This window comes from Sordaria macrospora, chromosome 2, assembly GCF_033870435.1.
Source record: "Sordaria macrospora chromosome 2, complete sequence".
Classification (NCBI taxonomy): Eukaryota; Fungi; Ascomycota; class Sordariomycetes; order Sordariales; family Sordariaceae; genus Sordaria; species Sordaria macrospora.
In genome coordinates this window covers 4,724,393-4,737,322 of record NC_089372.1, presented here as the reverse complement: position 1 = coordinate 4,737,322, position 12,930 = coordinate 4,724,393, and the positions used below count along the sequence as shown (strand labels likewise).

Here is a 12,930-nt window from a genome sequence, read left to right as displayed (position 1 = left end):
CTTAGTTGCTCCTGCGCCCCTTCTGCTTCTGCTTCTTCATCTCGAGACGAGCCATGAGAGCCTCGTGCTCCTCCAACGCTCTCCTCTCCTCATACTCCTTGGCACGCGAGGAGAAGTTGGTCTTCTCGTTCTTCTTCTTCCAGTTCTCAAGCTTCTCCTTCACAAAGCTGCTCGAGTCCTTGATGTCGCCGAGGAACGAGCCCGTGTCGGCAGGGGTGGCGGTGGTATCGATCGTCCTGGGCGCAACATACTGAATAGCGCCGCTAGGAGCAGCCGCCTTGGCGAAGGGGGAAGGCCCACGCATTCCACCCTTCACAAGCTCGGGGAGACCAACCCAGCGGCGGAAGGCGGGAAGGTGGAAAATGCTGGCCTGGAAGTACTGGCCGATCGCGGAGACGAGGAAGTACCACTGCAGGGCGGCAGGAAGCCACGCGGTAGCGAAGATGGAAATGGGGACAAGGACGACAGCCATCGACTTCATCATCCGACCCTGCTGGGGGGCCATGTAAGGGATGGGTTTCTATGGCAAAAGCATGTTATGTTAGCAATGGATCTTGTTGCATGGGGCAGTACCAGGGATAGCTTACCCTCATAGAGGCAACAAACAGGCAGGCACTGGCAATGGGAAGGGCGAAGTAAGGGTCGGCAACAGTAAGGTCGGGGAACCACAGGGTGCCACCAGTCTCCATGCTTTCGACAGGAAGCGCGGCCATTCCGCGAATAAGACGGAACATGCCGAAACCGATAGGAACCTGGACGAAGGGAATGAAGACCTTGAAGTAGTTGATGCCGGCGGCCTTGGTCATGTTGGCCATCTCTGCCCTATACTTCATAAGATCGTTCTGCTTGCTAGTGTCCCAGCTGGCCTCCTTCACCTTGGCCATGATGGCGGCATATCTGGGGTCCTTGTTCAGATCCTGCATCTTCTGGGACTCCTGCGAAGAGTTGAGAGAGGGCTTGAAGATGGAGATTCTGACAATGGCGGCGACGGCAGCGAGCGTGGCCCACCACGGAAGACCAGAGTAGACGTAGACGTGCTCGGTAAGCCATTGCATCATCGAGGTAACACCCCAGCCATAGTCGAGGCCGAGGGTCTTGAGGAAACCGATCTGTTCGGGAAGGTTGAGAAGATCGCTTCCGGTAAGCTCGACGGGAGTAGTGGCGACAGCATCGACGGGCGCGGAAGCGGGAGCGGCGGCGGCGGCATCGGCGACGGGGGCAGCGGCATCAGGGCCGGTCGAGGCGTAGCGGACCTGGCGAAGGGAAGAGAGGAGGGGGTGGGAAGCGGCGGCGGTCGCAGTGACGCCGAGAGGACCTCCTATCCTGCGAGCGCCCTGGGGGAAAGAAGAACGCAGAGCAGTGCCGAACTGTCGCGACGAAGGGGCCTTGAGAGACTATGCGCACAAGAATGGTGTTAGTCGCAGCGCATTGGGAAATGTGCCGCCGGTAGAGTGACAGAAGATAGGATGGGATATGTTGAAATAAACTCACAGCTCTGGCGAGCCCCAAAGCTGGGGTCGACCTTAGGAGGCCTCGGCTGGGAAGCATCTTGACTGGAGAGTTTGGGGAGACTTCAATGTTCAAGATAACCTCAAATAACAAAAGACCGGATCCCCTCCAAATTCAATGGGTCAACCGACAAGCATGGAAGTGGGACTCTGCCGCCGCCGACAGACGCGACTTTTTTTTCCCCAGAAAAGGAACTCGGCAAGGGTCCATGGGTCTCTAGCCAGGCCCCGCACCACTGCTTGGGTTTCAGCCAGGAACGGCCCGCAGAGCCCAATGAACGCTCATCTGGCAGCTGTCTCAACAGCCTAGACAGCCGCCAAGAGCCGCGGGACAGCCGGCAGTTGACCCGGGAAAGGCACATGGAAGCCCAGCAGGCTTCAGTGCGGCCATCACGGTCCTCACTTGTTATCTGTACCTATTTATATACGGAGTACCTTGCGGGCCAGACCAGGAGCGAAGAATTGTCTTGTCGTTGTAGCGTTGGATCTTATCCAATTTGCCATCATTCTTATTTCTCGTACGTAGTACCTGCAGTCACTGCCAGAAAGCATGTATCTCTGACGCCTGCTAGCAGTCTGCTGTGTTTGCTATATGCAGCCCAGAGCTATATGTAACTTGGATGCTCGATTCCTTCATCCTCCTCTCACTGCTCCAATTGTCGCACATGATATCGTAACCAATGCTCGTTTCAGTTAAACAGATGCCTTCAAAAGTCCGGCACGGTCGCCGCCGTGATGATGGAAGTGTGATTGCGCAGAGGACCAGGACAGGTCCCATGTGCTGCGTTGGGTAGTAGCGCTGTATAAGCGTCTATCTCGCCATTTTAAGTTTTATCAAAAACTTGATTCGGATTTCGGCTCTGGTAGTTGGACAATTGTGTCGCTGCTTTTTGCCGTTGCGCTAGGTGGCCTGCGGAAGGCGACGCGCCCATCACTCCAAGCTGGTCAGGTCATCCAAGTCCACCCTCCGCCTCGACCTCTCGACGACTTCGATACCGGGGCCGATCGAATGCGCCTCTCGTCTGCTGACGGGGAAGACCTAAAATGCGGTTAGCGCTTTTGACGGCGTGGATAGACCGAGTTGGAATAAGTCTGTGTCGCGTACTTTAGTATTGCTCCATCCCAACCTAAACGCAGCTTCATGGGCAAAGAGCTCTCCGAATCCCAACATCATTCCGTTCACAAAGGGGAGGAACAGGTTGATGACGGCGCTGCGGAATAGCGACCAGACGGTTGGTGGCTGGTAAAGGATTACGGCGGGGGAGGACGACGATGATGGAGATTGTGGTGACGTAGAATCGGGCGCCGAATACTGCTCGCTGTCTGACGGGATCGTGACGCCGGACTCGGTCAACGGGTTCGATAGTTCATCGGCGGACATGGTTACGGTTGTATTTGCTTGCGACGGTGGGAGGTTGTAAGGCGAATGGTTGGGGCGCAAGGTTGTTGGATGCGATAATGGAAGGAAGCTGAATGGCGTCGCAAAGGAGAAATGGAAGACGGAATGGATTGATGGGAGAAGCAACTGTGACAGGTCGCGAGCTAGGCACGGGGCAGGCAGAGCCGAACACCACAGAAAATCCCCGCCGGCTGGCGTCACAGGCTCACATCGCAGGGATGGACCTGACAGCTTGGATTCACTTTAGCGCGAGCATTTGGGGAACAGCGGGGCCTGTAAAAGCTTACGTAACAGGCAGGGAGGCCAGCAGCAGGTCGCAGCTTCTATTTGGCGGGGCGGAGCCACTTCATAGGTCCAAGTAGCTTCCACCTTAACAGCTGGGCAGCTGTTCAAGCAGTGATTCTGCGGGGCAACTGTTAGTGCTTCCCTACCGGTGCAGCTGTCACGTCACGTCCTCTAATGCTGCCTGTGATAGACATCGATTCACTTCTTTCTTTGGACTTTGCTTTCACTCGATCCATCTCATCCCAAACCTTCTTCCAGTCTTAGCGGTACATACCAACGGCTCCCGTCGATAATCGCATTGTATTTTTTTCCCCTTCGCCTCTACAAACTTGAACACACCGGAATATTTCACCTTGCAACTCAACTCGAACCAATCAAGCCATCATCATCTCGAAACACAACAATGGCGGACCACGACGACAAGATCAGCAGCTTCTGTGAGCTGACGGGAATCTCCACTGATGCGGTATGGTAGAATTATTTCAATCGTTTCACTATAGTATGCTTACTGACTGATATGACACAGGCTACAGAGTACCTGAACAATTACGACTGGGACATGGATGCTGCCGTCGCCGCATACTACACGGATCAAGACACCAGTGCTTCCAACACCGGAGCTGCCTCTGCTTCTGCTGCTGCCAGCGCCCCGGCGCCTGCCGAGTATACCGGCCCCAGGACTCTCGACGGCCGCCCCGCTCCCCAGTATGCGCAATCATCCTCTGCCGCCCCCAAGAAGACCCAAAAACGCACCGGCCTGGCGACCCTTAGCTCCATAGGTGGTCGCCGCGACGAGGATGACGATGACGACGAGGATGACGAGGAAGACGAGAGCCGCGGACCTAGGGATTTGTTTGCTGGTGGTGAGAAGTCAGGCTTGGCTGTCCAGGACCCTAGTCAACGTGAACCCAACAGCGACACCAGAAGGCTACTTCAAGATATCCTTGCCAAGGCTAGAGAGTATGTTCCCACAGTCGAAGTCTATGTCCAGTCCATCTCCTTACTAATTACCATGTCCTCCATGCAGGAACTCCCGTGCCAGTGCTGGCAATAGCTCCGATGACGAAGGAACCAGTACCGGACCCGCGAGACCTACCCGCTTCCGCGGCGCTGGTATGACCCTTGGCGGTGACGGCGTCGAGTCTCGACAAATCCCCGATCTCGACTCCGATACCTCTAGCCCGGCCCCCCGCCAGCCGGACGGCCCAACTCAGGAAAGAACCTTGCATATTTGGAGCAACGGATTCAGCGTCGAGGAGGGTCCACTCTATCGGTTTGATGACCCGGCGAACGCGGCCGATCTGGCCATGATCCGTGCTGGCCGCGCCCCGCTTCGGCTCATGAACGTCAGGCCTGATCAGCGCGTGAACGTTAAGTTGGAGCAACATCAGGAAGAGTGGAGGCAGTTGCCCAAGAAGTACGTCCCCTTTAGTGGTGAGGGCCGTCGCCTGGGAAGTCCTGTGCCGGGAGACGGATCCGCCCCTGCTGCTCCTGCTGCTGCACCCGCAAGAATCACTACTGCTTCTGTGTCTGCTGCTAGTGGATCTATCCAGGCCCCCTCAACTGGCGTGGATGAGTCGCAGCCGACAGTGATGTTGCGTATCCAGTTGCCTGACGGTAGCCGTCTCCCGGCTCGTTTCAACACCACCCAGACGATCGGCGATGTCTATGAGTTTATCCAGCGCTCTTCGACGGCTCTTTCGGCCCGACCTTGGGTCCTTTCTACGACCTTCCCCAACAAGGATCACACCGACAAGTCTCTGGTTCTGGGTGAGACTCCCGAGTTCAAGAGGGGCGCTGCTGCTGTCGTTAAGTGGGCTTAAGGGAGAAAGAAAAAGTATTGGTACGACTAATGAGAGGACCAAGAGGGTTAATCGGTAAAGGGATTTCGCTCATGGTCAGATTCATAATATGGGCCAACAAAGCAAGCAATTCTAGGCTAGACATAATCAGTCTTGATCTTTAAAACTAAAATACAGAAGCTCTAGTTGAGAGCTTCCTTGTTTAACCATATCGCCTAACACTAAATCTGTTGAACTGTCTTCTTCCCTCATTACTTTTGAACGCCTGCGTCGCCGTCGCCTTGGCCGCCATGGGTATCATCAACCCCTATCGCAAATGACTTGCTGAGTAAGACCGAAAACCCAAAAGAAAAGGAAAGCATGCCAACCAAAAAAATGCCCAAGACACAATATCAAGGGGCCGTCGTGTCTCGTGGGCGTGCTGTATGCCCCAGTCTGGCTTCTGTACATCCAAGAATATCGTGAGCCGAACCCGAATCACTCCAAAAACCCAAACTAACAAATGCTCTGTCGCCCATTATGCAAGCCTGAATGCATCTTTCCTCTGACCTTAACCCTCATCATCACCAAAGTTTTCTCCCCTCGTCCGCCACCCCCTTCACCTACAACTACGCTTCACCACCCCCTCCTCCCGCAGCCAACCCGCTCAACATCTGGGAACTCCCAATCCCCTGCGTCGGCGCAATCATCGGGCCATCCAGAAACCTAAACCACGGCCTCGCCGCCGCCACATTCAGCTTGGCGCTATTGAACCTCGCCTCTCCGGGAGGCATGCACACCAGGATATACGTGTTCGTCGTGAACTTGGTGACGAACATGCTGAAGTTGGCGCCCATCTTGTACTCGAAATCGCTAAACTGCTCCGCGTTGCGGGGCGTGCCGGTGAACTTGCTGCAGGTATGTTTCCACGCTTTCAGAATGTTGGACATGCGCTCGAAACGGTCGCCGTAGGGGTTCGATTCGCCTTCCGGGGAAGTCCATTTGCTCACGACAAGGAAGGAGGTGCGTTCGAAGAGCAGGATCTCGTCCGCATCGATTGCTACGCCCAAGGAAGCTAGCTGGGTCTCGATTACCGACAGGTTCGGGACCAGGTCATGGATTATGGACGCCCACGCTTTGTAGAGCGATTGGTCCCAGATGGAGGTGGCGAAGAGCTGCATCGAGACTTCGAGGTCGGGGATCGGTGAGTCTGGGGACGGGAGGGAGCCTGCCATGGCACCGCCTGGGCCAGGTGGTGGTGGTGGTGAGGGGCCGGTGAGTTCGGGTTTCTGTTTACGGACGATAGCCACCGCCTCGGCCGTCTTCCTGCGCACAAGCGCCACGCGCCGATCAAACACGTCCTCCCTCGTCATCGGCTGGATCAGATCCATCTTGTGGATGAGCACAAACACCTTGGCCTCGCGCGAGTACTGCACCAGCGCGGAAATAATGTTGACGTACGTCGCCAGATCGCGGTCCACGTCGCGCGACTCAATGTCGAAGACGTAGATCAGCACGCCCACGTTGCTGAACACGTGCGCCCGCTGCTGAGACAGGTAGTTCTCCATGAAGGCTTCTTGCCCGCCGCAGTCCCAGAGGTTGAGCGTTAGGTTGCCGAGGAATTTCACGTGCGAGAGGTCGATGTCAATGGTGGCGCCCAGACGCCGCGTGTCGCGCGCTAGGTAGTTGCTGAAGATAATGCTGCGCATGGATGACTTGCCGGAGCCGGATTTACCCATGAGCAAGACTTTTTGCTTCTTTACCTTTTTGAGCTGCGCTTGGGCGGCGGCTTGGGCGGCGGCCGTGGCGGTTGCTGCCGCTGCTGCTGCTGCTGCTGTTGAAGCGCCCGTGTTGGGCTGGTCGTAGTCGGCCATTGCGGGGTGACTTTCGAGTCAGGTGTGGTGTTGAGGTCGGCGGGGCGGTAGATGTGTTTGTGTGTTTGGTTGTGGTCACGGCGGCCGAATAGTGGTGGTGAGATTCACGTCTTCATTCAAGATGGTGAGTTGACTGGTGAGAATGTCGGTCGGTAAAATCAAATGGAGAGAGGTTACAGTCGGTTTGGTCGATCAGCTTATCGGTCAGGTCAATCGGTGAGCACTGAGGGCTGAGTGAGGTGATGCAGTGTTACGTCGTTCGGTCGGTCGGCTGAGGCTGAATTCCAACAGAAGGGATCGACCGCTGGCTACTGTGATGAAACGTTGTTCGTGGTTAAAGAGGGAAGCAGTTCATGCAATTGCTTTGATAAAGTTCGGTTCAGAAGGACGGACGCACTGAGATGTCCGCCCCGTGTCGGTTCCCACCCAACCACTGCAACGGACGGAGAGAGCCGCCCTGATGACGGCCTCCCCGCACCCGGCACGGGTGATCCCACCGGAGATAAGGATCGGGGGCAATCCACTTTGATCTCCGCACAAAATTGGAGAAGGAGTTGTGGCTGGTGTGGTGGAAGCTGGGTGTGGCTTTCCACTTATACCAATCTCAAGCGATCATCGTCGTTGATAATTATGGGGATAACTATGCCGGGAAGGAGATATCGATCCATTCTGAAAACGAATGACCAAAAGTTTCCATTAGTTTTCCCTCGAGACGCTTTCTCAATGCGTTATTGTGACGAAATATGAGTGATCATGTCCAGTTTGGCCGACTACACCACCACCTCTAACCCTTACCCTGTCCATCTGTGTTGAACACCAGACCATCCTCTACTGTGTAGGAACGTCTTGAACATGGTTAACTTCCAATACATGTTGAAGTCAACGCTGAAAGAAAATAATAACAAATTCTGAATCTGTTGAAGTAAGCTATATGCTATACTAATGGTATCAAATAAGCAAAAACACGCCATCCTTATCTCAGCTCAATCTTCCCTTTCCATGCAACAATCCCCCGAGTCTTATTCCATCGCCTTCATGCTTAACGCTCTCAACCCCTGAATCATTCCTTTCCTCCCCTTTCTCAAATCATCTCAATTCAACAGCTGCACTCTCCCCCCTCCATATCCAACACTGCCACCACCACCACGTCCACCAGCCGCCGACCACTGCCTCAACTCATTCAAATTAGTCTGCCCAATAATATTTCCCCTCTGCGCCCCCAACTCCGTCATATTCATCGTATGCTTCGCCCCCGCCAGCATCATATGCTTCTGATGAATGGCCTCAATATGTCTCTCATGCATTTGTTGAGCTCTCCCCTGGAACTCCAACCCTTGGTTATAATGCTCCGCGCGATTCCTCACGCCCAGCTGATGAGCCGACCGCTGGTGGTTTAGCGCCTGTCGATGGCGCTGGGCACCGGCGTGCATCTCAAATGCGTGCCGGTTTTCGGCATGGACGCGGTTCAGCATCCCGTGGTCCTTCCGTTGCTGCATCACCTGCCGGTGTTCGTGGCGCATGTGCGCAAGGGCGGTGCCGCGCTGTTGAGAGGCCATGACCATCCCGTCGTTGTGGTGCTGTATGGCGATGGACCGGTTGAGATGAGCGGCTTCGCGGCCGATGTTCATGTCGACTGCGTGCCGCTGAATACGGATGTCGCGCTGGACATGGGCGGCGTTGACGCCCATGACCATGTGGTTGTTGTGGTGCTGCCATTGGATCGTGCCGTCGACATTGGCGCCCTGCAGCTTGAGGGAGTTGTCGACGAGGGCGGCTTCAGTCTTGATGGTGATTTCGGTCTGGTGATCGAGGTACTTGTTTCGCCGGTGCTGGTCGGAGATGTTTTCATAGTGTCGGTATGAGCGGTCGTGGTGCAGGTCTTCGATCACGTCGACCGTCTTGGCCTTTTCAAATTCGCGGCGCAGGGCGGCGGCATGCTCTTCCTCTTGTTCCCGGATACGTCGCTCCCGGGCGCGGCGCTCCCGCTCAAACTGCTGGATTTCCTCGGGCATACCGACGGCATCGTGTGGCTGTTTCTGTTCCATGGTAGCGTAGTAACGGTCCTCACCGCCATGACCCTCCAGGATCTCGATAAGACCGGCGGTCCTTGGTCCCTGAAGCATGCCCTTCTTTACATACATCGTGGGCGAGTAGTGGTAGATATCCTCCACATACATGTTCTCCGGAGTGTTCAAGATCCGATACAAATGCTTGTCTAGGAGTAGACGAGTCATCGCTTCGTTGTCCATGTTGTCCAAGGCCAGGAAGAGGATGGTCTTGTCATTGGTCTTGAGCAAAGGGCTAGCACCACCAGTACAGAGGATTTCGACGGCCTCCTCAGCAATGGTGATATCACGAGGCACCGTAGCCTTGAGGGCCATCTCGCCGAAGGCGGTACGTCCGTCGTGCTTGCTTGATCTGTAGTTGGGATCGTGTCCGCATTCAACCAAGAGGCGCATTGCATCGACATGAAGATTGCGTGATGCCTCATGAAGACTGCCATCGTTCATGGAAGGATTGATCCTCAGTAATGCAGCCACAATGTCCGCATTGCCCAGCCTGGCAGCGATGTACAAGGCGGAACGTCCCTGGCTGTCTTTGGCATGGACTTTGGCACCAGCATCGAGGAGTGTCTGCACAGCTTCAAACCTCCCTGACTTGACCGCCAACATTAAAGCCGTAGTGTGAGTTCTCGGCGTCGCATACGCGATGTTGGCTGGTTGATTCTGTTAGTACAGGACATCTGCTCCAGAGAAGGTAGGCACTTACCACCGTGACGAACAAGCCCATTAACCACAGCTGGATCAATCTGGCTATTTCTGAGCAAAAGAGTCCACAACAAGACGGTAACTGGCTCATCGAAACTTCCAGCCCGAACCTTCTTCTCAGTCGACTCCTCCTCAGGGCAAACATCCGACAACACAGTAGACTCAAGATCACACCCGGCACCAACCAGACTATCCAACAAGTCCAGAGACTTGGGATAGGATTTGAGGCACAGGAAGATCGGCGACGGCATCCCCGGAATTGACTGGTTAACATCCGGCGCCGCAGTCCGTCTATCCGCAAAGACGTCGATCAAGCGTAGCAAGAGGTTTTCTTCATGATGCGCCATGATAGCGGTAGAAAGAGCGTGCGTAGAAGTCATCGAGGACGCACCGTTGCTCAGCAGCCGCGCAAGAAGCACCGGATCACCACGGCTGGCGGCGATCCCAACCGGCTTTCCGTTTTCGCAGTTGACATCGGCGCCGGCAGCGAAGAAGATGTCGAGGAATCTGTTGGCCAGATCGATCTGTGACTGCTTACAAGCGAGAGTGTCAATGACTTCCACCACGGCCTTGTTGATCACCTGGGTAGAGGCCCCTCCCCGAACGAGGAGCTCCATGACCTCGACGTGCTCAAAGGCAATCCACTGCTTGCCACGGTTGACGACACCGGCCATGGATTGCGTGAAGATGCTGTCATGAGTGCCAGAGTACTCTGTTAGGAGACCGAGGGTATCGCGGTCGAGATTGGAGGCAGCATTCTTAATGCAGACACCGTTCTCGTGCGTAGCCTCAGCTCCTGCTTCGAGTAGTGATTTGGCCAGAGGAAGGTCCGTGTCGGCCTCGAGGATGACGTGCTTCAAAGCCGTGTTTAGATGGTCAAACTGCAGACGCCCAATAAGATCAGCAAAAACCGCTCGCCTGCTTGTCCTGGAAGTCTTGAGCGCTTCGTTGATCGCGGTGAAAAGCGCCTTGTAGCTTATCCCTTGGTCGAGGAGCATGCGGAACGTCTCGGGTCGGTATTGGCGGATGGCGAAAATAAACACTTCGCCATTGTTATGGTTCACAGACGCGCGAGTGAGTAGCAACTTGATAAGGGGCCTGTTCCATGCTTTAGTTAGTCACGTTCTCTCTTCTGCTCGCCATCTTGAAGTGACTTGCCCATTATCAGGCCCTTCCTTGAAGGCCTGAACCAAGGCCTTTCCTACAGCATCCTCGTTGATCTGCTTTCGAAGCAAAAGTCCAATCATCGACTCCCTGGCACGCGGGTTGACCAGGTCCATTGCCCACGGCAAGGCAGCACCCAAGGCTTCGGGCGATGGTTCCCGACCAACAATCTCTTCAGCAATCTCTGGGCACGGCTTCTGAACAGCAATCTGCAAAGCTTCGCCATTTCCATAGTTCACATCCGCCTTTCCTTGCTGAAGTAAAAGACGGAACAGCTTTTTGTCCATCGCTCGATCCGAAGAAGTCTTGTTGGGCATTCCGGGCTCGGTAATAATTATCTTGACGACCTTGACCAACGCCTCCGCCGTACATGGCCCCTGAGCACCCGAATCGATGAGGATCTGGGCGATATCGTGACGCGTCTGTCGGTTATGAATTTCCACGGCTTGTGAAACCGCAAGCATGAGACTCCTGGGCTGCGGTTTCAGTACAAGCAGCTTGCTCAGAACATCAATATGCTCCGCCTTGACTGCATCCACCATGGCCATTGCTTCATACTGAGGTGGTGGCCTCTTGACCCTGAGGACCGTGTCTAGCAACTGGATGTGTCTTGTCCGCACAGCAGCCACGACGCCTTCCGTCACCAGCCGAGTCGTCTCCTCTCCTGCAGCACCTGCAGACAGACACATTTCGATGATTTCCCGGTCTTCTTCGGTCGAGCGAGCCACCATTGCCTTGTGGGCTCTGCCAAGAGCAGCATCCAAAGAACGAGGTGAGGGTTGAACCGGGCCAGAGATGAGAACTGCGACTAAATCGGGACGGCGGGCTTCCACAGCTGCCACCAACGCGGCTCCTCCATCATGGTTGACATCTGCCCAACACTTCAGTAGCAGACTGACTATTTCCAACGACCCGTTCTTTGCGGCTATCCTCAGCCCGCTAGATCGGCATGTAAGGCAGGGAAGTCGATGGCCAGCGAGGATGGCCTGTACAAGATCGACTTGGTTGCGGGATATGAGCTCGAGGAAGTCATCATGAAGCTGAACGGGATTCGCGCCGTGATCCAGTAAAGCCTGCAGGACGGCAAGGTTACCCCTCAGCATGGCATGGTGCAAAGCTCCATCGAGATTCTCCTGGTCGGCCTGGTGGGCGATGGCATAGACAGTCTCGGAGGGACATCGGACGGTTGCTCGGATGAGGATATCGCTGCGCCAGCCTTCATTTTTCCTGCCCGTCAGCTTGCTCCAGGTGTCCACGCTCCTCCTCTTGGAAAAGTTGACGTCGGCTCCGAGTGCCAGGAGGGCCTTGATCACACCGACGGGCCCATTTGCATCCACCACCTCGTCGAGAACTTGGTTGATTTCTTGGTAGGTGAAGGGTTTCTGTGAGTTGGAGAATGTCCGTGATCGGGTACGGAGACGACCGAAGGATTGTTCGCTGCTCTTGCTCTGGACAGAGGCTCGTCGTGCGAGGATCAGGCGCTTGGCCTCTTCGGTCTCGTGGTCGGCCATGATGGCCCGTTGGTTAGGGGAGAGTTGCTGTTGTTCTTGCGATTTCCACGAGAATCCCATTAAATATTTCGAGTAAGCTGACCGAGGTCGCTCCGGGCGGCACGATCAAAGCAGCATGTAAATATGGAAAAGACGAAATCAAGATGAACAGAAAATAGACGGACGATAACGGAAAAAAGAAAGGAATAAGGAAGCAGCAAGGAAAAGTAACCAAACACCAATGTGTGCAGATGTCGTGTTCGACGTACCAATCCAACTTGGAGAGAGGAAAGGAAACTTGCACAAATATGAAAGGTGACGGGAGTACCTGGATGGTGTTACCCATGAGAAATCAACAAACAGAAGCACGTCTGTCACCCAACGACGATCCAGCATCCACACCACCCACCATGAACGAAACACCGAAACAGTCACAGCCTTGAAAGCTTTTGGGTCCCGGTGGGTAGCTGGGCACACCTTGAACCCAACCTTTTCGCGATGAAGCCCATTTCCCTTTCCAGAACGGTCAACGAGAGTGGTCGGAGACGTTCCCCGGGACCCATGAGGACCCATATCACAGACGCCCTGCTTGCCCTGCCCGCCATGCTAGAGACATGTGGTGACATGTGGTGATATGCGGTGGCATGCGGTGGCATGCCTT

General features: G+C 55.0%; 5 protein-coding genes across 5 annotated transcripts; 1 reads left to right on the top strand and 4 right to left on the bottom strand.

The window, feature by feature from the left end:
• Position 1: 1 nt before the first annotated feature.
• On the bottom strand, positions 2-1,681 carry SMAC4_03178 (uncharacterized protein; the record flags this gene model as incomplete). The annotated part of the gene is made up of 3 exons (XM_003349542.2): positions 1,492-1,681; positions 588-1,394; positions 2-520 (listed from the first exon to the last, which is right to left on the bottom strand). Exons 1-3 carry the CDS (start codon positions 1,546-1,548, stop codon positions 2-4), a joined length of 1,383 nt encoding a protein of 460 aa, XP_003349590.1. The 5' UTR covers positions 1,549-1,681.
• A 271-nt stretch (positions 1,682-1,952) lies between these two features.
• On the bottom strand, positions 1,953-3,179 carry SMAC4_03177 (uncharacterized protein). Its single transcript, XM_003349541.2, has 2 exons — positions 2,614-3,179; positions 1,953-2,547 (listed from the first exon to the last, which is right to left on the bottom strand). Exons 1-2 carry the CDS (start codon positions 2,887-2,889, stop codon positions 2,440-2,442), a joined length of 384 nt encoding a protein of 127 aa, XP_003349589.1. The 5' UTR covers positions 2,890-3,179; the 3' UTR covers positions 1,953-2,439.
• Positions 3,180-3,395: 216 nt separating this feature from the next.
• On the top strand, positions 3,396-5,183 carry SMAC4_03176 (uncharacterized protein). The gene is made up of 3 exons (XM_003349540.2): positions 3,396-3,658; positions 3,719-4,152; positions 4,220-5,183. The coding sequence occupies exons 1-3, from the start codon at positions 3,596-3,598 to the stop codon at positions 5,013-5,015; spliced, it is 1,293 nt and encodes a 430-aa protein (XP_003349588.1). The 5' UTR covers positions 3,396-3,595; the 3' UTR covers positions 5,016-5,183.
• A 419-nt stretch (positions 5,184-5,602) lies between these two features.
• On the bottom strand, positions 5,603-6,847 carry SMAC4_03175 (uncharacterized protein; the record flags this gene model as incomplete). Its single annotated transcript, XM_003349539.2, has 1 exon — positions 5,603-6,847. The coding sequence occupies one exon, from the start codon at positions 6,845-6,847 to the stop codon at positions 5,603-5,605; it is 1,245 nt and encodes a 414-aa protein (XP_003349587.2).
• A 906-nt stretch (positions 6,848-7,753) lies between these two features.
• SMAC4_03174 (uncharacterized protein) lies at positions 7,754-12,350 on the bottom strand (the record flags this gene model as incomplete). Its single annotated transcript, XM_066089901.1, has 3 exons — positions 7,754-9,563; positions 9,617-10,713; positions 10,774-12,350. The coding sequence occupies 3 exons, from the start codon at positions 12,348-12,350 to the stop codon at positions 7,939-7,941; spliced, it is 4,299 nt and encodes a 1,432-aa protein (XP_065946221.1). The 3' UTR covers positions 7,754-7,938.
• Positions 12,351-12,930: the final 580 nt, after the last annotated feature.

Excerpts from the sequence above, each read along its gene's own strand:
- SMAC4_03177 (XM_003349541.2), bottom strand. The coding sequence starts at position 2,889 with ATGTCCGCCGATGAACTATCGAACCCGTTGACCGAGTCCGGCGTCACG. Across the intron at positions 2,548-2,613 it reads TGGGATGGAGCAATACTAAA|GTCTTCCCCGTCAGCAGACG; the intron begins GTACGCGACACA and ends ACCGCATTTTAG.
- SMAC4_03176 (XM_003349540.2), top strand. The coding sequence starts at position 3,596 with ATGGCGGACCACGACGACAAGATCAGCAGCTTCTGTGAGCTGACGGGA. Across the intron at positions 3,659-3,718 it reads CGGGAATCTCCACTGATGCG|GCTACAGAGTACCTGAACAA; the intron begins GTATGGTAGAAT and ends GATATGACACAG. Across the intron at positions 4,153-4,219 it reads ATCCTTGCCAAGGCTAGAGA|GAACTCCCGTGCCAGTGCTG; the intron begins GTATGTTCCCAC and ends TCCTCCATGCAG.